The 24,482-nt window shown below is 37.4% G+C and overlaps 1 protein-coding gene across 3 annotated transcripts; it reads left to right on the forward strand.

Moving 5' to 3' along the window:
- Positions 1-463: 463 nt before the first annotated feature.
- Positions 464-23,798, forward strand: LOC103481434 (poly(ADP-ribose) glycohydrolase). Of its 3 annotated transcripts, none has more exons than XM_008436867.2 (18): positions 464-561; positions 817-933; positions 1,025-1,110; positions 1,195-1,889; positions 2,252-2,374; positions 2,814-2,882; positions 3,261-3,335; positions 7,041-7,133; positions 7,429-7,583; positions 11,541-11,620; positions 11,701-11,761; positions 11,895-11,970; positions 13,725-13,872; positions 17,569-17,647; positions 17,903-18,011; positions 19,451-19,556; positions 21,577-21,705; positions 22,603-23,798. In XM_008436867.2, exons 2-18 carry the CDS (start codon positions 827-829, stop codon positions 22,776-22,778), a joined length of 2,367 nt encoding a protein of 788 aa, XP_008435089.1. In that variant the 5' UTR covers positions 464-561; positions 817-826; the 3' UTR covers positions 22,779-23,798. The 3 variants fall into 3 exon arrangements, with proteins under 3 accessions (XP_008435089.1, XP_008435088.1, XP_008435090.1); XM_008436868.2 differs by having other exon boundaries at positions 487-561; positions 813-933; XM_008436866.2 differs by having other exon boundaries at positions 473-933.
- Positions 23,799-24,482: the final 684 nt, after the last annotated feature.

Below are 24,482 nucleotides of genomic sequence, written 5' to 3' on the forward strand. Positions count from 1 at the left end.
TATTTAGCAAGTCAGTTGTTGATCTTATTATTGATCTTATGTAATAAGAACTTATGTATAAGATCAATAAAATAAGTAAGAATTTAAAATAAATTGTTTTTTCATGCAAATCTTAAAAATGCCAGAATTTGTGCATAACTTTATATTTTATTCAGCCTGGCACCATTAATATATCAGATCTGATAAGGTACTCAGCCCATTTATAGGCTGTATAACAAAATACTTTGTACTTCAGTAATTTCTTGAATGGTTACTTTATACTTTTACTTGAGCAAAATTATGTTGAAGTAGTGATGCTTCACTACGATCATTTTTGGCTACCCCTAGTTCCCGACATTTGAATAAACACTTGAAATATATCACTCTACGTAACCCATCATTGAGTTGTCCGACAATGAACAGCAGATGGCAGCAACACATCATTGATGCGCCTATCTGGGGCAACTCAAAGAAGAAGAAGAATTGCTAGTTGTGACGTAAAGACGCTACATTAGGACGTGTTTTTTTTTTTGACAACAAACAAACCAGCAACAGTATTTTCAATGTATTCTGCGAAGTAATGTGAGTATAAATGTCCACGTACTATAGTATCTAAAGTCGTGATAGTTTTTTTTTTTTTTTATATATTCGGGAGAATTTTTTTCCGCTTCTTTTGGCTGCTAGCTGCAGTAAAAAAGGCAGTTAGCATTGCAGCTAATGCGTGAGCTATCATCATGATTTGATTGAATACAGAGAGGGAAGACATTTTAAGTAATTTATGCAGTATTAATCATGCCTCTAATCAATCTCCCGTCTTGTCCTTTATTTGTAAGATAGTTTCTCATGCATGGCTTCGTGGCGTTTGCTAAAACTAGTTTCTCAGCTGAAAAAGCCACAGTTAATTTCAACTAAACCAAACAACACCGTGTATCTGGCGTCAGTTCAAGCTTTTTTGTGAGTACATTTCTTTCTCTTTTTTTTTTTTACTTAAACATTTCTCTGTTTCGCATCAAAATGTATTTGACGATGCCTCGCTGTTTTGTAGAATAAGTGCATTGACAGACTTCAAACCATCAAAGAGAACAAAAGTTGAGACAAAAAAACAAACGGCACCTACGACCTTTTACAGAGGTACTTTGCTCAGACAATATTTTTCTAATGTGTATAGCAAAACCATTTTGTGACAGCTTCTGTTTTTTTTTTTTTTTTCCTTAGGCGTGTGTTCTTGTCATCACAGAAACGGAAATGAGACCATAAATAAAGAAAGTAAGGAAAACAAAGTAAAAACAAAAATGGATATGCGACCTAAAACTGGAGCAGGCGGTTTACGGGGCGTAAAGAGAAAAGGCTCCTTTCAAAACACCGGCCTCACACCTACGCAGAAGTTTAGAAATACCCTTGAACAATGGCTGGTTAAGCCCTCAACACATTTAAGGGCAGAAGTGTGTCCAGGTCAAGAGGATGTGGAAAGGACGGAAAATGAGCTGAACCCATCAGCTGATTGTGCAAACTATGAAAATGCTGAGAAATCCTCAGTTTCTTCTATGGATGAAGATACCCAAATACTAACACCACAAGAGTTTGATGAGGACTGTCCTTTACTGCCGGATGCCAAGGACTCTGAGATAGAAGAACAACCAGTGGAAGCATGCTCTTCACACTCCGACGGCTATACCAGACAGAGAACTAAAATAACAGACTTTTTTGCAGGGAGCACGTCACAGAGTTTTGCTGTGAAAAATGGTGGGCGAAATAAGTCTTCAGGGAGGAAAGATCCAGACAAACAACGTACAGCTCCTGGAGTTACATGGTTGGGAACGCCAATCAGCAAGCTCAGGAGAATGCCGGAATGTGGTGGGAAGCTTCCTCCGCTGAAAGATGTTCCTGACCAACACACTGTGATGATAAGGGTTTGAGAACTCATTTCTTTTTTTTTGTTATAAACTGCACAAATATAGTTTTATGAATGCCTTTTCAATTTCACAGTCTTTGACTACATTAAAAATAAATACAATTCTGCCGTAATAGTTTGTAAAGTGTAGATTTCCAACTTGACACTGGTATAGTTTGTATACATATAATAATTTTAAAAAATTGTTAATTGTGATGATCAGAAATTCAGAAAAAAAATATGCCAAAAACTCACTGACTACAGAAAGTGTTTGGTCGATTGGCGAATTGCAAAGAGATTTAAACAATCTGATCAGCAGTGTTTAGGAAACATGAATACTAACACACTAACACTTCTTTTTATTGCTTGTCCCATTGATAGACAGACCTCCTTGGAAAATGTAAAGTTCCTATTCCATATCCAGCTACATTTTTGGATACATGGGATGATGTCCATGTGAAGATGCCCTGCTCAAACGGGAATTTATTTCCAGTTGATGATGAGGTAAAACTGGAAGTGTTTTCTCATGTAGAATGAGAAACGCATGCTGCTCGTTTAATAACATAAAACATCATAGATGCTTTATGTTTTATGTTTCTTTGTATAAAAGTGTGGGGCTGAAATGTGAAAAATTTCTAATTTGCTTTTGTATGAACAAATTTTTTTTTTTGTTCAGATAAAATGTTGAGTTTGAGTTCTAGAGGCATTTAAAGCCACATTATGCCTAGTTTTTGCTATAAAGATGCAATGTTTAATCATTTTTAAGTTGTCTCGACATTTTTTCTTACAAAGGCTAGATGTATACTAATTTCACTGGAATAAATATCAAAACACCATGTAGAGTTACGTGCCTTATTAACCAGTAGAAGGCACAACAGTGCCATTATTTGTTGCCAGTCTGAATTTACACCACTGAATGCTAATGTCATCTGTTTTTCCTCAGAAAAAGAGTCGGTGGGATTTGATCAAGGAAACTTTGGACAAGAAATTCACAAACGCTTTTGAGTTGAAGGTAAGTGGTTGTGTACGTCTTTATCCCTTCATTCTACATCACACAAAATATTTTCTTCTGGAGTTTTTGTTTTAAGATGCGTAAATCTGTCATGCATTGTTTCGTGTTTATCCACTATTCTGTGTTTTTGCATTAGGTTTACAAATTAGTGAACTGGAATTTGTAAAAATGAGACCAGGTGTAACATGTGCACACAGCTGCAGTTGTTATTACCTGGTTACACCACAAGATGGCATTTCAGGTTCAGAAAAGGAAAAGAACAAAGCTTTTCAACATGCAGTTGAAATTTCAGTGGATTTTGAACACATAAATTGAACTTGCAATCAATATTTCTTTTGCTTAAAAAAAAAAGTTGAAATGTGTTCGATTCTGTCACAGGAAGCGGTGTTGAATTATAGTGCTTCACACGCCAGAAAATGGGACTTCACAGCACTAGACGTGTACTGTAACAAGGTAAAGAATAATTGTTAAAGTACTGTTACTGTTTATTTCTTGTTAATTCTTCTGATTCCAAATATGGAAAAGTAATATTTGTTTTGCTCAACAGAGATTTTACTCTGCATGCAAACACAGAAAAGTAGGAAACAAGACACCAAAAGACACTCTAATAGTAATGAACCGTCAAGTGTCCAACTATCTGTCTATATAGAAAAAAGGTCAAATGAAATGTTTCTTGTCGATCTCTTTATTTTCACCAACATCAATAGAAATACATAACCTCTGAGCTCTGAGAGAACATCATGACGGTCATATCCCTGAAGCTATTCTTCTAGTGATTGTTTTCATCTTTGACCTGTTTGGGATTTGTTTGTAGGTTTCACGGGTGTCTCTGGAAATGGTTCAGAATCTAAAGCTACGTAGATATATAACTTGAGGAAGACCAAAACGGTTTACATTCATAAAATAATCCAAGTATATAATTGCCTCCACCTGCTGTCAAGCAAATGGGTTTCATTTTTGTTTGACTGTCAAAGTAAGAAATAAAACTTGTTAGTTGCCACAAAACCACTTTTGTCTCAACAGTCAAATCATATTCTTGTGTTAGAAAGGCCCGGTCAGTGTCCAGAACCAAATGCAAGGGTTCAATTGAATTGAAAGTGAGTTAAAATTGAAACTGTGTGGTCAGGTTTGAAAGAGACTCTCCACCGAGTCTAAGACCTGCAGCTTCACTTCTAGTGAAATATGAATGTAGGGTTAGGGTTTAAAGTCACAACGCAAGTATTTATTTATTTTTATCAGCAAAACTACATAAATCAAATCCAAAGACCGACAGCAACGTGCAATATTATAGAGAAATGTATAAAGACGCGTAGAATATTTTGACCTAAGTTTAATAATTAACAATACCTAGTTGTTTTCTTCAAGTCAAAGATGTGCTTTATTATTCCCAGTAAAGCTTTGGCTCATTGCTCTTTGCTCAGAGTCTCCAGTGTCTTCGACAGTCGTTTTTGGAGGCCACCCATCATCTGTCATATTAAAGTGCTCTGCGTCATCTGCCGTAAAGATTCAGAAGGTGGCTGAACATCTGGATCATTAAAGAGAGAGGGACGTTCTGTTTGAGACATTGTTGAGTTGCGATACAAGTGAAATAAGATTTCCCAAGTTTATTAGACTATTGCTGGAAATGCTTTATGTTTTAATAGCGTTTCAGACTCCAGGTGGATAAAGTGACTGTTTTATGTCAGTATGCTACAAGTTTGAGCAGTAAAATGATTTGAAGAGAATGGAAAAATTCTCCAGCCATTAAAAGCGGGAGCCTTGAGTAATAATTGAATCTTCAAACAAAAGGTCATTTATACTAACCTGTCAGAAATGAAAATAGTTGACATTAAATAACAGGCAGTAGCTCAATCCAGTCAGCTTCTGTTGAATAACCGTGCAACAAATGTAATTTGTGTCAAAAACAATGTTACAAAGGATATTCCATCAAAGTGAACGCCTGCGCTGAAAGAGGCCGTAGCCACAGGCTTAGTTTTAATGCTGAGATCTGATTTAGCTGTGATGTCCAACCAGAACGACTAAATTTGTTTCTGCAATGGATAAAGAAACGGTGGGACTGCATGGAAGCACTGAGGTCTTTCTGCGTGGAGGTTGCATGTTCTCCCCGGATACTCTGGCTTTTTCCCACAGTCATAAAACATGACTGTTAGGTTAATTGCTCTCTCCAGAATCCAAATTGCTTTTAAGTATGTGTGTGTGTACAATGGATGCTTCCCTTGTGTGTTTTTTGCACTGTGATGGACTGGTGATCTGTCTCTACCCTGCCTTTCACCCAATGAAGGTTAGAAATGGGCACCAGCTCCCCTGTGTCCTTACAAGGATAAGCAGGCATAGACGATGGATGGATAAAAGAATGGTTTATGGTGGAATTTAGGTGGAACACATATAGATGGAAAATATTTATTTATTTTTTATTCTTATTAAACTAAAGGAAATAAATTATTATTCTTAAGACTATTAAGTTGCAGTAAATAAATTTAATTGTTTAAATTAGGTCTGGAAAATTGTGGTTTAGCACAAAATTCATTACATCGCTGCTTATAACTTCATTTATGGATCTTAATATTTCACATTTTACACTTTTTTTCAAGAAATATAATTATTGCTTGTGCAGCAAATTTGACTTTCAGTTGTCAAACAGACAATTGATTCTGTGATATGTAATATTTTTAGCACAGTTTCAAAAATAATTTAAAACAGCCAGTTTTAAATTGGCTGTTTTAAATTATTTCCCGTTTTGATTATAAAGTTTCATTTTCAGAGTGAAATAACAATAGCACTTTTGTACAATGGATCTGTTTCTTCAGATTGTTATAGCTCAAGCACTTGTGTCGGACTGAGGCAGAATGTTTTCTGGTGTCAGAGCAAAAATGCACATGAATGGCATGGAGTGATGGGTCGGGCGTCCTCATCGAATATTCATCTCAGCTCGTATTCCTTATGAATAACGGAATAGCAGTTGACGGACAGCCTCAGCTTTGTTGAGTTCAGTTCATTTCTCTCTCTGCTGCCCAACAAGTACTCTATGTATGCTTATGAGCACAAAGGGCTTCATTCTTACTTAGTCACCTGTTCAAAGACTGACTGCTTACTTGGTTAGACCAAAAGAACTGAATTGTATTTTTGTAGCTGTTCTTGTTTCTGTCAAATTCCCTCTTGCTTAGTTTAAATGTAACATTACCAACAATCTTAACACAGAAAGGAAAGCAGATACATTTTTGCTTTTTATGAAAAAAGACAATTTTTTCTTACTTCACAATTATGCCTTATTTTGTGGTGGTTTATTTCCTTAAATCCCAATGTATTGCATGTTTTATAATGTGACAAAATGTGAAAAATTGAAACATGGATACTTTTGCAAAGCACTGTATGTTTTGTTAGATTTCCTCTATCTTCTGGTATTGCGTGCGGAGCTGGTCTTAAGTCGTACTGACAGCTAAGTCAGCTTATGTGAGTCTGTCTGCTGCTGATTTACTCAGCTTGCCTAATATTACCTCAGCTATATCTACTATCCCCATCGTGTCAACTGCCGTCATTTATTACACCCAGAGGAGCAGTTTATGATGTCAGCCTGGTCATTACTTACAGCGGTGTTTAGCCAAGCTCCCATTGCCATAATATAAATGTTCCAAGCTAAATCACAAGCCGGGGCTTCTTGTTCTGGGCACACAGAGCCCTTTTTATTTCAAACCCTTGGTCATTTGCATCTCTTCCTGGAAGATTGTTTAATGAGTTTGCTTGGCTGTGCAACTTTGATGAAATTGCGTCGTGATTGATAATTCTGACATTTTGGTGGCACTGCTGGGCTAATGCAAGTAATATATAAAAAATGTGTTCTATAAACGACAAGCATTATGAATTTTTGGATTGCTACTTTAATGTGTATTTTGACAGTATGGCACCACATATTCACATTATATACGTTAAAAAGAGCTTCCATTCATGTCCTCCCATCTTTGGGCTGCATCAATAATATTTCAATGTTTTCTTTTTGACCAGTATCTTTTGTTTGTTTGTTTTACTGCTTCATAATTTAAACGAGTGTCAGACAAGTGTGTTTAATATGTCTTCAACTAATCAGCCTGAATGGGTAATAGAGAGGCAGCTGAAGTTTATGGCAAAACAACAAGCTTAAACAGATCTCTTGCTCTCTCCAAGGTCCTGGAGCGTGATGCTGCGGAACATCTGTTTGACTCTCTGCTGCCAGACATGGTGCAATTAGCGCTGAGAGCATCTGAGCTCTGCACCAAGGTAACACCAGTAACTACCCATTGCGGTGACTGGCTGGTTTTGGTGAATTGTTGCAGCAGATTGATCACAAAAGTCCCCAGATGATAAAGTATCTTGTCTAGTTGTTGTCAAAGGGGGTGAGGACCTATAACGTAAACTGTACCAAAGCCACATACGCATTCTTTTTTTTAGTGAATCAATAAAACTGCATTCAGAGTTTACACATTATTACATTCATACGGATTGCTTCCTTTTCACGTTGGCATAACACAAATGATTTTATCCTTCTTCAGTTGTCCCTTTGTTTGTCCTCTAGCCTATCCCCCTCCTGAAAAGAGGCATGAGCCACTCCATCACCATGTCTCAGGAGCAGGTGGCATGTCTGCTCGCAAACGCCTTCTTTTGTACCTTCCCCAGAAGAAACTCCAGAAAGACTGAGTACTGCAACTACCCAGATATCAACTTTTTCAGGTAGTGTGTGTGTGTGTGTGTGTGTGTGTGTGTGCGTGTGTGCGTGCGTGNGTGCGTGTGTGCGTGCGTGCGTGCGTGTGTGTGTGTGTGTGTGTGTGTGTGTGTGTGTGTGTGTGTGATCTGCTTTGTTTAATAGACGACTGGTTAACCATAAACCTTTTCTGGCACAAGCACATGTTTTCGTTCTAAGATGGTATAATTTTGGAATAACTTGCTCGTCAAAAATCATCCGAAGGCATTCGTACAGCTGGAATGTATTCATCAGTTTTTGCATTTAAACCACAAGCTTCATTGTATTTTTAAGAATTTAAGTGGCATAAACTGAAGCCAACACAACAAAAATGTGGCTTTCATTTGTGCTTATTCCCCTTAACTCTGACACGTCTGAATAAAATCTGGTGCAAGTAGTTGTATTTACACCTCACCATTGCAAGTTTTCTCACTTTATCTGCTTTTGCATGGCCAATTCTATTTTGAGCTCTGTTTCTTCATTGTTTGAATTTTCTCTACAACATCTGATTCAGGAAAATGTTTCCTTAAATTTGTAAAAGGATTGCATCTGTGAAAATCTTCTGTATTTCTTTCTCCTTACAAACCGTCGCTATAAATCCCATCAGTTAGGGTGTAATGTTAAAATCTGGCTACAGATCTCTTGCTTAGTCATGTTGCCAATATCTGTTGGAATCACGATGCGATTATCTAAATGGAAGAGGAAATTAGATTAAAAGCGACTCAGATGGCTGCTTTTGACAAAGGAATGCGGCACTGGCTTTTATAAGAAAGAAAGGTTTCCATTCCAAGAGAATTTCATTCACATAAAGGTTAATGAGCTAAAATGAAAGTAGTCTCAGAGTTTTTCTTCTCCTTCGATTTGCAAGGCATGACCTTCTAGCTCATGATACTCATTTCTATGTTGAAAAATTAGAATTACATAAAGATGGCATAAAATACATAAAACATAAGGTGGCTAAAATTGGCCAAGAAGTGTAAATGTTTTCCATGAAACATCAAACATGTTCCGTGGAAACATGTTTGTTTTCATGTTTCCACAAAAGTCGAAACATTGTGCAATGTTTCGACTTTTGTGTAATGCCAAAACGTTACACAAAAGTCATCAAAGAAGAAACTATTGACCATGTAAATGTTGTCTGGCAGGCGGTAGGATCTAAAGCTAAGAAACCTGCACCACACCCAGGAATTTAACAGCTCTCTGTGGTAGATTCAGTTTTCCTGTATTCACCACAGTGGCAGCTCGTGAAAAAATAAGATTTCCTAGAAAAAATGTTAATCACTTCACATTATGTCTGCTCTGCTTCTGACCCATATTGCCACACTGATCCGCAAGAAACTGACATGCTCACTCATTCATTTGGCTCAGACACTGAGAAAAATAGGTCATTGCTGCAGCTAATAATCATGAGTAGACATGCAGTGGGAAAGAACTAATGTTGGGTTAATTAATAACATGAGCAGGTATTTTGCACCGAGTGAGGCCAGCTTTTGGAATTGTGTCATGAACTTTGCTATATTCAATTTCTTCTGCTTTGGATTGTTCTTTATCCAAAGCCTTGATTTCAGTTGTTTCATAATTCAGAGGCAAAAAGTGTTTTTAACTGCGAGAGTGACTTTAGTGAGGAGAAATCCATCCTCTTCATCTACCTGGATTAGAAAAGTTCATCCATTGTTTCTGCATAGAGGATCTTTGGGAAAGTAAGAGTGCTCACTCCAACCTTTAGCTAAGTCACTAAATGTCTGCACGTTGTTTTCATATAGTCTTGTTTGAAAGGGATTTATGGTCAATAATAAATTCCATTTACAATGTTTACCAGTCGTGATTTGCTGCTGTGCATTAGCAGATTAACGTTTCTGCTTTAAAAACAAAGAAAAGGCTGATTTTGATGTATGTATATATTATACTTGGAAATTTGTTTCGGTTTTCATTCTCTAAAATATGATGCGGTTTGCTGCTCAATATTTTTAAAGCAAATTCACTTAGTCTCAGTAGCATGGTTTTGGAGAGATGGCAGTCACTCCTAACTAGAAACTCGGGTGGGAATATTTTTCTGTGTCCATGCTTTAGTTTAAATATCCTCATTGGATCCTATTTAATTCAGTTCTATTAAGTTTCTTTTTATAGCACCAGGTGTAATAATCTCAAATTAGTAATCTCAAAGCACATCATAAAGCATCTAATCTGTAAGCAAATGTATAGCGTATTCAGTCCAATCATATTGACAGATTGGAAGTCATGTATTGACCTGAGTGTGCCAATTTGATTTTGGCTATTAAACAATCAACTCAGGTTCAGTTTATTATTTTAAATTTCTACCTAAGAAAACCCAGCCGATTATATCGAGCCACTGACTTTGCAGCAATTAATCTTCCCGAACGAGCCTGTAGCAGTGTTTTTCAAACTCAGCACTCCAGCTGGGCCACTTAAAAATATTACATTTAGACAGAAGTTGCATGTTTTTAAAATTAAAACATGACTTTAATCCTAAATCGATGACTAATATAGGTCGATTCTCTAGTTCTATAAGACTATATTACAGTTTGTTACTAAAAGGCTGCTTTCGCTGGTGGCAGACTCATGTCCAGTACATTTTTCTGAGAGCTACAAGAGGCAGGATTGTTTCTTGGGGCCACTTTGACTAAAAAAAGACAGATGGAAGCAGAAACTGGCTTTACTGAACGAGTTTCCCAGTCCCTGAAGGGCTCTTAGTGCAGCAGGCTTTTGTCATTGCTTCATTTTCATTCCATAAGATTTCCCTTTTTTTCTTTTTTTTTTTTTTTTTTTTTTTTTTTTTTTTTTTATTGTCGCATCTGTGTGCTTTTTTTCGACTCATATTAAGAAGGATATTGTGAGTTTAGTGTTCAAAGTGCACTCGTATATCCAGCGCATCTCGCTGCCAGCGGTTTTATATATGTGTTGGGACCTTTTTTCCTCCTGAGGACACTGTTGCTTTAAAGGGACGCAGCGTTTCCTAATGTATCCCTGGAGACAGAGAGATCCCTGATCCCCTTTTTCTTTTCTGTTTTTTATGTGCGAGTGCGGGGACAGGGCAGGAGTGTTGCGCTGTGATGGACAGCCTGGGGCAACTTTCTCGTAACAGCAAAGGAGCTCCTCCATAATCGGCTAGCGACTGAAAAGGAGGCTGAGTGAGAGATGAACTAATTCATATCAAAAGTTAAAGCATGACTGAACTCACGGGGCTAAAATGGGGGTCATCCATCTCTTCAGCAATGATTCTGCAAATGAACAGTTTTCGGTCGTCTCGACTTTAGTCAGTTGGTGGTAAGATGGCATGCCATGGCCAACTTCTTTAAAGATTGAGCTTTCTTCCTTTGGAAGAAAATATAATCGCATACACTGACACAGCACATTATTTGGGTACAACTGTTTAAGTAGTTGTTTCCTCAAATTCATTTTGACATGTGGCATTGGAGAGCACTATTTGCTGAAGTTCAAGCTGAGCATTAGAATGGGGAAGAAAGAGGCTTTTAGTGACTGAATGTAGCGTACTTGGTGGTGTCAGACAACTTGATAGTTTTTTTCTAAAACTGGAGATCTGCTGGAATATTTGCTCACAACCATCTCTGAGGTTTACACAGAATGGTCTGAAAATGAGAAAATAATCTGTGACCAGCAGTAATGCAGACTAAAAAAATGTTGTTGCTACCACAGTAGAATGGGCAGACTGGTTTAAGATGATAGTAAGGGTGAGGATTGCTGAAGCCTTGAAGCAGAAGGGCTACCCCAGGCGAAGATGACTTCAGAGGATTATTTGTGGAATGTACAGATTGTAAAATTTTGCTAGGTAAATGTTTTTTGAAAAATCCCAAAAATTTGTATGGATGAAATTCTCAGTGGAAAATGTAGGAAATGACTATAATGAATGAATAGATGGTGGCAGAATTAATAAAAAAAATATCACTAGGTATCTTTTTTCCTTTCAGGCTGTTTGAAGGCTCATCCTCCAGAAAGATTGAGAAGCTGAAAACCTTGATGTGTTATTTTAAAAGTGTCACTGAACAGAGTAGGTGATCAGATTTACTGCTTTTTGATTAAATTGAACTGTTGCAGAGAAAGCTAAGCAATCATTCTTGTGTCCTTCAGAACCTACTGGACTTGTGACATTCAGCCGTCAAAGACTGGATAAACCTCCCAACTGGAAAAGGTTTGCTGTTTTTTTTTGTTTTTGTTTTTGTTTGTTTTTTGATTTTGTTTTTTTTTTAGAATAGTATAAGGAGCACCAAACACACAGGAGCTTACTAAAAGTGGAATGTGGAAAACAAATGTTTGCATTTCAGCTCGCCGACTTTGCTCACAAGGCTCCACATTACAAGTGAAGGGACCATAGAGGACGATGGTTATGGGATGCTTCAGGTAAGACCTCTATTCAGGGTTTGTATGGGTGCTTGAAATCCTTGAAAATGCTTGAATTTCAAATAGATGTTAGGGGAGTTCTCAGTTTCTGTATAAAGTTCTTGAAAGCGCCTGGTATTCAAACTGCAGGGTTTTGTAATAAAAGGCAATCTATTGTTTGATTAAAAGTCTAAAATGGGAAAGGGTTATTTACAGTTGAAGCCAAATATTTTCATACACCCAATAAGAAGACTTTTTTTTTTTTTCTTAGTTTCTGAAGTTAAATCCGACTAAACTTTTTTAATTTTGGGTTATTTCCATTTGCTGAAACTTTGTGAGAAAATTTTTTTGTTTATTTTTTAATATTTATTATTCCTAGTAACTCAACTTATTGATCTGTAAGTGAAATGAAGGTTGTCTCATATTTTCGACATTAAAATACGTTATTGAAATTTTGAATTTTTTTTTGTTTGTGTTTTGTTTTCAGGCCAGTCAGGTCTATAGGTTGTCTGAGAAAGAACTTTTCAAAACATAAAATTTTGTTATATTTTAGTCTAACTTGTCCCTGCTGTAGAATGTAGAGAACGATCACAAGATATTATTAATAACACTAATAAATACATTATGTAATAGTGAATTTGTGGGGGGTTTTTTGGTTTGTTTTGTTTTTATCTCCTAAGTGTATGTTGAAAATGTTTGCAAAGTTCTTGAATTTTATTGTGGAAAAAGCATATGAGCCCTGTCTGTTTGAATTGTACACTAGTTAAAACATGTTACAGTCTGATTTAGATTTACAGTATTTACATTTTTCAGCAACTTAAATGTACCAGGAGCTGTTTCTCCTCTGTAGTAGTCATTCGCTATGCCACCACATTTTCAAGTCTTTCACCCAGAATGCTTAGCACTGCAAAATAAGCCCCTCTAAGGGAGCTGCTTACACGTCAGAGGGAGTTTGGGCTGGGACTGGGGTCGAGGCCTCTGGGCCTCCTCAGCTCTCTGTGTTGGCTGAACACTGTCAGCGCGGCCCCCTCCGACTTTCACCTTTTGTTTGCCTCCGGTTGCCACGGGCTGACAGTTGATGTGCGCACACGACCAGCTCCGGGGCTCGCAGTAAGCTGCGATTGATGGATGCTCTGCAAGGGTGGGGTTGGGGGTTGAGGTCCTGACAGCTTGTCAAGGAAGACTCTGGAGTCTGGCTTGTTGTCCCAATGTTGAGTGACCACAATGGAAAGATCTGCCCTCACACAGCTGCTCAACTTTTTTTTCTTTTTTTTTTTTGTAGCGTTTTTATGCGGCCGTGATGGGTTCGGTCTGGGCCAACTGTGGGTCGCTGAGGACCGTCAGCCCTGAAAATATACAATTTCAAATGAACTGAAATAATTTAATTACTTGCAAAAATAAACATAAAACATAATTTTTGCAGTTTATCTCTTAATTTGATATTTGCCACTGGCGGCTACAGAACTAAATGCAGCTATGAGGGAGAGCTCAAAGCTCATTTTGGCTTTGTGGACAGATTGCCTGAGTAATGCCACCACCTCAGGCTAACCTCCCCAATAAACCTGTCATGGATTCTGTCAAAAATAAAACAGAAAGGCCAAATACAATTTCATGGCATGTTTTGCTTCCAAAGTTTGAGATCCTGTTCTTGTCTAAGCTCGTTTTTTTCTTTTTTCTTGCAAAAATCTGACTGATTAAAAAATGAGCAGGTTCAGCAGAAGCTTGGATGTTTTTTTTTTTTCTCTATCCTTCATGGTTTTTGCCTTATCTTTCAGGTGGATTTTGCTAACAAGTTTGTCGGAGGAGGAGTTATTGGTGCTGGTCTTGTTCAAGAAGAAATTCGGTTCCTCATAAACCCTGAGCTCATCGTGTCGCGTCTCTTCACAGAGGCCCTCGATGATGATGAGTGCCTCATTATCACAGGTAATTTTAAATGCCTCATTTTTAGGCATTCATTTCTCTACTTCTATAATCTAATTCAGTTGGTTGAGAGATTTTGAACCCATTGTTTTTGTTTTTCTGCACTGGGTTTTTGATCTGTTCTTCTCTGAATACATGCAGATGCAAACACGCCCATTATGTCCAGCAAATTTGATTAAGTAGATTATCAAAATATGACGCAGATTTCACAGGAGAGGGGAATGAATTCAAGCTTGAGGTCCTTTTCTGTAAACTCAGCATCACAATTGTATTTTTCTCTTTTCCTTAACTAGCTCCAGCTTTCAACAGGCAGTATTTTTTCTGCACTGTCTACTACACGATGCAAACGGTCCTTGCAAACATCTTTGGGAATGATAAACTATTTGCTTTGCCTACAATTTCCACTGATATAGAAAATATTGGTGGACTTTGCATATGTCTAGCCCAGTGGTTCTTAACCTTTTTTGAGGTACCGAACCCCCCAGTTGCATATGCGCATTCACCGAACCCTTCTTATTCCAACCCCCCCCCCCCGACACACAAAATACTTTGCGGTATTCTGATTTAGTAATGTAATTATATTAGCTGTGTAACCTCCCCCACACCACTAGAGGCAGTAGCAACCCCGAAAAGATGCGACTAAGGAGCAGATTTAGACTATAGAATTTGTGGTAAAAACTGTGAGCTTTGCTGAGGTAATTAAAGACACAAGTTCAAATCCATGCTGAGAGTGGAGCTCCTTCAATCAGATCTCCTCCGCAGCACTTATTAGCTAAGCAATGTAACGTGATCCTCTGATTGGCTAAGCAATGTAACGTGACCCTCCGCAGCAAGTGATGGCAAAGCGGGGCGTCATCACGACTTTACACAAGTGTGTCTTTACCTCCGCGGCAGAGGCTCCGCCGAACCCCTGAGACCGACTTATCGAAACCCTGGGGTTCGATCGAACCCAGGTTAAGGACCACTGGTCTAGCCTCATTAAAATGCCTGCAAACAGTGTCTGTGATTAGATATGTTATTTGTTCCTTAGAGTTCTTTTAAAAGTAGGTATTTATTTGCATCTGGCCTCTCAAAGACAAGGATGCCTGCAAATACACTCCTGAATTCGCCCTAGATTGTTATCCTTCCCTATTGGAGCCATAATTCTTAAGATTTATTCCATCTGTGCTTCAATTTTTGTACACACTTTTAATTGATGTTTACATCTTCAATTTACCCCATTCTGGGTCAGCTTGAAGATGTTTATGGCTTTGCCGTCTTTCTCTCAGTCCTTGTCACACTTTTCTTTTTGATTGGCTTCGAGAGGCAGTTGGAAGATGGAGAGTTGGTGGACTTGATTGCACTGTTGAAGACTTTCTCTTAAATAATTCCTAGTACTTCACAATTGGATGTTTGCAACAAACACGGCTGTCAGAAACCTGTGTAGACCCAATAACAAGACGGCAGACATGAGGGTTCCCTCTGCAGGAGGCTGATGGCGCCTGTCCTGTTTTCCACTTCTTCTTTTTGTTTTGTGGAAATGTTTGCAGGAGCTTGATTGGGTTTAAAGAGGACAATCAGTGTATTCTAGTAACGGCTAGTAAAAAAAAAAAAAAAAAAAATGTACACCTTGTATTTTAGTATAATTTACATTTATCTTGTACAGCCGGATTTTAAAAAATCTCTTTAACAAAGGTTTTTATTTTACTGATTGACATGATGGTAATCTCATGTTTAGTTTAGTTTTTCAAGGACAGTAAAGTTTATTCAACTGTGGTGTTTTTTTTCGTCACTTTCTGACATGAGCAGTGATTGTCAGTCTGCATCGCCAAGAAACAACCATTCTACTTACTTCTGGCTTTTGTTGTTGCATTTTTTTAAAATATGGCTTTCATTATACTTTGCATCAGAACTGTAGACTAAAATAGCAAGTGAGGCATCACATTCTTTGTCTTTGCGATCTCCAGACATGCTGCATCTTCCTGTTTGGCCGAGTCACCTTCAGACTTCGTGCCTGCCTTTGCTCCCGTTGCTCCACTTAACTTTATTACTCCAGCACAGAATTAATTAGAGCTGGAAGACCTGCCCAAAACCTGCTCCGCTAATGGACTCTTCCATTCCATCATCTTTATTAAACTCAGCCAATATCTCTTGTTCCCATTGTAAAACTCCAAGCCTTGGATGCATCGTGACCCACTGCGGTAAATCATATTTCTCTGCAAGAGATCTTGGCATGCAGCAACACAGACTAATGGGTTGTAGCTCTGCACTGAAATTTGCAAAAGTGCTCTGGCTAATTGAATTTTCCTTGATTGGTAGATATCTGGCTGCCTTTGGGACGGTCAACGGTATAAATAGTATCAGGGAGAAGTCACATGGTTGGTTTAAAGACAATGCTGACCAGGAGATGCTGATCAGTAAGCAGGAAGCAGTGGCATAGAGATTGTATTTCTTTTTCTATCTGGAAGGTGGAAACTGGTGAAACTAGTGGCAGCTTGCTTGTGTCTATGCAATGTTTCCCATCTTAAGCCACCAATCCACACTATTCTGATAGCATAATTTATGTGATTTCTGTTGTTTTATGTTCACAAAAACAAAATGTTTCCTTTTTTATTCCTTGGTCATTAAGAGAGACATTGATATGAGTTAATTAAAGATAAAAAAGTTCACTCCTCCCAGCTTTGAATTAACACGGCAATGAGATGCACTTCTGACCTTTCACTGCCCGGTCCAGCACAAATGTGAGACTTTCTTGCTTGGATATATTTGCACGTGAATAAAATTACCTTTAATACCGTACTTTGACCTGCTGATTGTTGTTACTTTTGAAATAATTCTAATAGTTGGTTCTCTCTAAATGCGGTCTTTATAAGCTTCCCTCCACAAATACCTTTTAAAGAACATTTTGCTCATGAAAAATGAGAAAAATAATTAATTTTGCTCCTGAACTATTATCTGTTCAAGTGCAAAAATGTCAGGGACCATTAAAATGTCATGTTCTTGAACAGCAAACAGATGTCTCTCCAGTTTTATGACTGAGATATTATTCCATTGTTGAGATTTCTAAGTTCTGATTTAAACGGAACATTTGGAAATAGTAATTTAAAGTAATTTCTTCCTGTTTTGTAACTGTGCTTTATTCCTACAATATAAAATTTAATTGCACAGTCACAATATGCATTTAATCAGAATTAACCTTTAAAGAGCATTTATTATGTGGGGAAAGTTATTCTGCGTTTGTTTCCTATGTTTTTTTTTTTGTAATTGTTTATTATGTTTATGAGGGGATTTTGAATTATATTGGCCATTACTTTTAAGAGAAACATGATGATGATGCCAATTGGAGTCCAGAGCTCTTTCATATGCGTCTCTTTTTAATTGCTTTGAGTAGGAGGAGGTTGTAACGTTTGTTTTGTATATCAAGTACATCTTTTTTTCTGTTTAATTTTGAATTTTTTGTTGCTTTTTTTTAAGGGGGGGGGGGATCAGTGTGTGTTTATTTCATTGGCAGTAAATATTCAATTATTGCAGTATTATTTATTTAAGATTATTTATTCTCCACCATTGGTCTTATGTCCCTTGGTTTGAAGCTTTAACTTGACTTAAAAAGGACTTAATGTTGAGGTTCAAATAAAATAATTTTACCTTTCAGTGTTGCATCATCATAACTAGCATCATGAGCAAACTTTAAACACGGTTTTTGATGTTGCTGTCTTTCAGGATCACAACAGTTTAGCAAATACACAGGGTATTCTCAGACGTATAGGTGGGCTGGCTGTCACCACGACACAACTCCAAGGTATAAATCCATTTCTTTTTTTTTTACCTCAACAGCAGCAGCAAGGGCAGCAGCCATGTCCTGAAGTTTGAAGTTTAAGTTTTGATCTGTTTGGTGCTTTGATTATGGTCTGTTGTTGAATATTTTGTTGTTGCGGTGCCTTGGAGAAGTATTGTCTTTTTTTTCTTTTGTTTGTTTTGATCAACTTACTTCCTATGGTTTCTATATATGTGGAAGTATTTTGTTGTCTTAATATCTGGATATTGACTATTTCAGAGACGACTGGAGGAGACGGTGCACAGAGGTTGTTGCCATCGATGCGCTACAGTTCAGGAACTTTCTCGAACAGTTTCACCCCGACAAAATTAACAGAGAACTTAACAAGGTGACCTTAATTTTTTTTTTTTTGTTTGCCTAAGGTTTTTCATTTCTTTATGTCGCTAGATTTTTGCTGCATGCAATTTACCATATACAATCATTCTCTTATAATTTAGATGAAAATATACATACAAACATATATACTATGCTAGAAAACAAATTTGAGTATGGATGAAGACTGTCTGCTTCCTTTCACTTTGACAGAAGTAAAGACATTTTTATCTCTTGTTTTGTATATAGATGCATTATTGCATTGCTAGTGGATAACTTCTAATAGTTAATAAATATAAGTAATTAACTGATATTCAGGATATACTGCATTTGTGAAAATATGTTTAATTAAAGTACATGTACATAATACCCAGAATTATCCATCATTGATTTTAATTGGATTTATGACAATTTACTGTCAGGATACCAGTCTCATGTACAATATTTACATGGTATTCTGCTTTTATATTTGATCTTAAGCTTCCTGAAGAGGTAATGGCCATTTGTTCTGGAAAAGAATCAAGATGTTGATGTTGTCAGGTCTGCTGTCAGAAAGCATGGAGCAGTTTGACAGTTCTGACATCACGGTGACGAATGCACAAACACAGAGATCAATCCTGTTTGGAATATTGTTCAGTTAAATGTCACGTCTGCCCTTTCCTCAAGAAGAATTTATCACTGGTCAGAAGGGAGGACAGGCTCTTACCATTTATTTTCACCGCGCATTTTGTTTTAACGTTAAAATAAATACTTCAAGCCTGCTTGGATCTTGTGCTGAAGTAGCTTTTAAAACAGTGGCTCGTAAGGCTGATGCCTCAGATTTTACACAAGAGTGTTTTATAGTTATGACTCTCGACGGTGAGGCTAGATTTTGTTCTCGTATCTCCAAAATGGCACGTTAAAAAAATGTAGGAAAAGATAAATCACCCAGTGGCATTTACTTAGTATGAGTCAAGTCTCAAATCTACTGCTAAAAAAACAAAATTAAGAGTAGCTGGTATTTTCACATAATTTTCATTTGATTAATTTTAAGTGAAAATGTTCCAACTAAAGCATGCCCTACTGGGAAGTCGTTTTGTAGACGTGATGGAATTAAATTGAACAAGTCTTTCAATGTTTTAAATATATTGCTCCTTACTGTGCTGGTGATACTTTCTAATGTGTCTGAAGCACTTTTATGATTTGAGATGCTTCAGCTCCTGCCTGATTGGTTCTCCCTTGGCGCCTTTAGATACTGTTACCTTCTAGTTGTTGACATGCATTTTTAATTTATTCTGGGTGCTTAAATGTTTCAAACAGACTTTACAGAAATACAGTAAAAAATACAAAGCAAATAAACTAATGTGTGTACATTGTAATACAGAGATTAATTTGGAGGATTAAGCTCTGTAATATTCATTATTTCTGCGCTTATTTTCTGACACTACTGTTAATTTCTTTTTATTCTCCTTGTAGGCTTACTGTGGATTTTCTCACTCTGAGAAGGAAAGTCAAAACCTCGCCGCAGTGGCAACAGGAAACTGGGGCTGTGGCGTTTTCGGAGGCGACACGCGACTCAAAGGTAACGCTCACGTCTCTTGCGTAACGTTGACGTCAGCACATTCTGACCAGACAAGCGCTCAGATCATCACTCTAATTGGACTCTCTTTCCTGGATGCTGCAGAATAAATTTCAAGTAGAAAGCGCTCCAGCATGGGCATCCATTTGTCTTCCAGGAATTTGTGCATTTACTTAAGGCATTTTTTTTTTGCCTTCCTCCTATTGATCAAATGCCAAAGTTGATATGTTGCATTAATAGTGAAATTGATTGCCTGCTTGAATCCATCAATCAGTTCCAGCTTTCTGTGTGTTGTGTTGTTATTACTCCTCTAGGAGCTTTAGAAGAAATTTGTCCATTCATTTGCAATAGCAACATAGCTTTTCACCACACATATGCATTTCAGCGCTTATCTGGGGCTGCAATGTATATTGCATATATATGCAATGTATATTGCAATGTATTATTGAAAAATTGCTTTATTTCAGTGATCCAGTGCAAAAGATGGAACTGGCGTGTTACACACAGATTTATTTATTTATTTGAAGTGTTTATTTCTGTTAATTATAATTGATAATTATGGCTCACAAAGCGCTGTATCTGTGTATATTAATGGAAAGTTGCTTAGAAGGAGAAATGGGTAGTAAAAGGTGCAGAGTAACAGACATAACTGCTACCTGAAAGGTGTGTGTGTGTGTGTGTGTTTTTGTTTGTTCTTTTTGTTTGGTTATTTGATTTCTATTGCCGTTATTTGTTCTATTAGTTGGTTAATTATTTTGTAGATCAATACCTCTTTTTGCTTTTTGCCACTCTATAATGTTTGCTGCTGGTTGACAATAATAATTAAAAAAACAACAACAAAAATAAATAATGAGACCTGCAGAATTTTTATAAAGAGATATTAAAAGGCTAGAAATTGCATATTGATGTGTAAAATTGGAGTCATGAGATATAATTACAGCATTTTTAGGCATATTTATTAAAATTGAGCATTTACAAGTTTGTGATGCTAAGCCTATTCAAGAATTTAGGGAAAAATGTACAAGATGTGGAGTTCTACTGCAGCAATATGCAATAATGCTTGTGAATGTGGAACAATATGACTTGTGATAAATAGATAAATAGTCATTGTTTTCTATATGTTCATTGTGATAAAATAACTCTGTTATAACTTTCGCTGACTGCACCAGAAACATCCAAATGCCTCATTTTCTGCTACATTGTTGTTACTGTAGTTCATGCAGCTCTTTGCAACATTAATATTGAATACGGTCACATAGCAGTAACAATAAGTTAGTGATGTATTAAGTACCTTTAGTGTGGACTGCTACTGGGGTCAGAGATTCAAAAATGCTTCATTTATTTTGAGGACACAAAGTCAGAAGCATCTTACTTGGACTAAAGTTTAATTAAGTTAACCTTTTAATAATGTTCAAACTTACATTTATATTGATGTGCATTTATTAGATAAACATGGCTTTACTCTATCAATATTCACTTCCTACTTGAGAGGATGTCTGCTATCTGGGATTAGCTTCTCTCGTCGCCACCTTTCCTTTAAACACAGAAATGATTTTTGAGGACAGCTGTTGAAGCAGAGGCGGCGAGACAAACTGCTGATGGGTAGAAGTGCTCAGTGCTGATGAAGATGTTGTTTCAGTTTTGCTCATTACGTCGGCACTTTCCCAACTTTAATTAATCAGCAGACGTGTTTCCAGTCTCTTAAAATATTCACAGCTTTCCGGGGCCAGTCGGGGCTCTGCGTTCTAACAGATCCAGAGTTCACAGTGGGGGTGAGACCTAATCCCTTGATTACTCACCTTTTGCTGTACAGGATACAGAGACTAGTTTCAATGTGGTTTTAATGGAAACATCAACCTTAGAGGAACTATTCATTCATTTAAATCTTTTTCTTTATCTTTTCAAATCTTTTTTTTTTTTTTTTTTTTCCCCAAGCTTTCATTGTATCCGCTTCGGTCTGCTCGCTCCGACCACTGAAGCATACTCTCTGTTGTTGAGGTTTTACAGTCCTATTTTCCTCCAGCTCTGATCCAGATGCTGGCAGCTGCTGAGGCGGGCCGAGACGTCGCCTATTTCACCTTTGGTGACAACCAGCTTATGACAGATGTCCACAACATGCACTCCTTCCTCACCCAGAGGAACATCAGTGTTGGTGAGGCAGCCAGCCATCCCGTCTGTTTCTTTTTTTTTTTATTGAAACAAGTCTTACAGCCTGTGGTTTTGACACTAATGCTATTGATTAGCCAGTGGCATCAGTGTTTGAGTTTGGTTTGTGTAGTTCCTCTATGAAAATGCCTTCTATATGGACAAGTACAACGTCTGTTCATTTTCTTTTAGTTGTATTTGTATTAGTTAGTTGTTTTTTTTTTCAGATGAGTAACCACTGTTCCAGTGTCCAAATGGTTTGCTCAGATAAAAGGAGAGCGGTTCTGAGAGTCAAGATTATTCCAGCTCTCAAACTCTCGTGTCACTGTCCACAGCTAAGAGTAAATCTAACCAAATGGAGCTCTAATCCCAAAATGTTTCATTAGAAGAGACGATGCTTGAGCTTTATAGCCACAGTAAAAACATTTGTAGACATCATGGAAAGCCTTTCAAGGCTAAGAACACTGTACTAGCTGTGGTGGCAGCAGCATGCTGTCTGTCAGTGGTACTGGTGCTCTGCACAAAGTTGGTAGAATATTCAAACTATCTCAAAAACTTGAATGAACCAAGAAATCCAACCAATTTAAAGTAACTGTACCAACTCTTCCCAGAAAGGTAGTCAAATATTAAATTTATTTTAAAACAGAAACTTAATTATTGTAACATACTGTGCATCTAATCCATATTTTAAAATGTAATTTAAGTTATATGTTGTGTATTCACTGCAATCCGAAAAAAACGCTTCAACTGGATCATCAAATCCCCCAAATTCATACTTCATTCATGCTCATAGGGTTGCATGTAAAGTTAACCTCAACTAATAATTACAGATTTTTGAAAAATCAACATTTTCTTTCTCATCTTAACAAGGCGAGTCTGTACAATGTCCTTGTCTCCGTCACAGGGGAGGCGTACGATCTCCTGCAGCAGTACTACAGCTCGGTTTGTGAGAACTGCCTCCGGCGGCGCCCTGACGTCAGCCTCTACTCCTTCATCTACGGGCAGGTCGGCTCCTCGGAGGCGCCGGATGAGTCCAGCAGAGGTTCGGCCGGCCAGCGCTCGCCGACAGAGCGCCATTAAGGTCATGATGCTGATGAGTCACTTTGCCTTTAAACTGGGAAAATGAGAGTGCCAAGATTTTCATCACCTTGCTGTAATCAACACAGGAATAAATAAATGGATCAGAAATTAACTGCTATGATAGAAGTACAGAACTTAAATTGTGAAGCAAATTTAATTAGAAAGGGGTTTTATTTTTATTTTAATTTACCTGTTTTTTTTCCCTTTTTATTCCTGATGCTTTTTTCCACCGTTGTCTCCCTTACCCATGAGAATAGCCCGTGTATTTTAATAAATGGGATAGAATAAATTGTATATACAAGCAAAAAATTATTAGGAAAAAGTAAATATGATTCAAAAGTAAAAGGCAAATTAAAAACGGGCATATGGACTTTGAGATTATCCATATTTTATACATCTAAATTTCTTTTGGCTATCTTTGTACTTTTAGTTGGCATTAAAAACTTGATTATCACAGGTTTCTTTGGTCCTTTACAACATTTAGCCCTGGACAAACCAAAACATGAAACGAAACGAGGAGCACGAAGATGAAAACCAAACTGGTCAGTTATGGCCCTGCCTGCTGCCGTGGTCACTTTGTTCCAGTGGGTACGCTGGATCCACTGTGATGCAATTTGGATGTTTAACGCTGAGGCAAAGGTTGCCATCCTTCCTTTCTCTCTGTTGTGTAGCTGGTTTTTATACCCGCACTTATTCAGTTTAATTGAGTTTTCTGTCAGAAATGAAGTTAAAGGACAAGAATAGTTGTTGGAGGCTCAGATCACCAGTAGGAAAGCAGTTTAGATTAAAAGAGCAGTCTTCCTCTGCATGTAATTTATTTCTTTACCATAATGAGTTCGGACGACAGTTTAGTGGACATGTTTTGATTTTTGCTGAATGTGGTTACGCTCAATTTGGTGTGATTTTCTATTTTTACATTGATCTTATTGCTATTCATTGTTTTAACGCAAGGATTAATTTATATTTTGTCCTGATGTGTATTGTTTTGGAGTCCAAATAAACTTGGATTTAATAAATAAAGTCGTCTCAGTTTTAATTATTTCCACCAGCTCTTCTTGAATGTAGCTATAGATGTAGCTGATGCATTTCTGAAATATTAGATTGATGGCTGCCTGATACATTGATGTTAAAGGCAAATATTCAATTTTTCTGGTATTTGTCTGATAAAACTATGTAAGTGTGGACCACAGCTCAGCCAATCAGATGTAAGAGTTGGACACATTTCTGGAGTGACCAGTTTCTTTGGTATTAGGAGTAAAATTTTATGCACTACATTGATAAATCTCTAATTATGCTTCCTACTTGTACTTTTTGTTTTGTTTCTGTTTGCAGAAAACTGGTTGAACCTAAACCATCTTTAGCTGAATGTAAAGTTTAATTCCTTTTGAATGAACTTGTGGGCTTATCTAAGTTTACTAAAGAGAGTGTAGGTGTCAAAGCTTGGCACCGTCTGCCTTTATGGAATCAGGACCCGAGGCAGGGGGTCGCTCTTTGTTGCATGCCGAGTTCAAAGAGCAGCCTTTGGGGGTCCATCTCCTGAGGGGATGCAGCACAGACACAAACGGGGGGTGTCCTACTGGAGTGATCCCGCTTCAGTTAACGTCATGTGTGTTTCTGACCTTTATGCCGGCGCCTGCCAAAAAGTCACAAACATAAAGTCTTTTTGTTTCGGTAACATGATCCCTGTTCTGCAGCCTAGTGCTG

The sequence above is a fragment of the Poecilia reticulata genome, linkage group LG19 (genome assembly GCF_000633615.1).
Source record: "Poecilia reticulata strain Guanapo linkage group LG19, Guppy_female_1.0+MT, whole genome shotgun sequence".
Classification (NCBI taxonomy): domain Eukaryota; kingdom Metazoa; phylum Chordata; class Actinopteri; order Cyprinodontiformes; family Poeciliidae; genus Poecilia; species Poecilia reticulata.

Coding starts and splice junctions, on each gene's coding strand:
- LOC103481434 (XM_008436867.2), top strand. CDS start 827: ATGGCTTCGTGGCGTTTGCTAAAACTAGTTTCTCAGCTGAAAAAGCCA. Junction 2,375..2,813: donor TATTTCCAGTTGATGATGAG/GTAAAACTGGAA, acceptor GTTTTTCCTCAG/AAAAAGAGTCGGTGGGATTT. Junction 11,762..11,894: donor AAACCTCCCAACTGGAAAAG/GTTTGCTGTTTT, acceptor TTTGCATTTCAG/CTCGCCGACTTTGCTCACAA.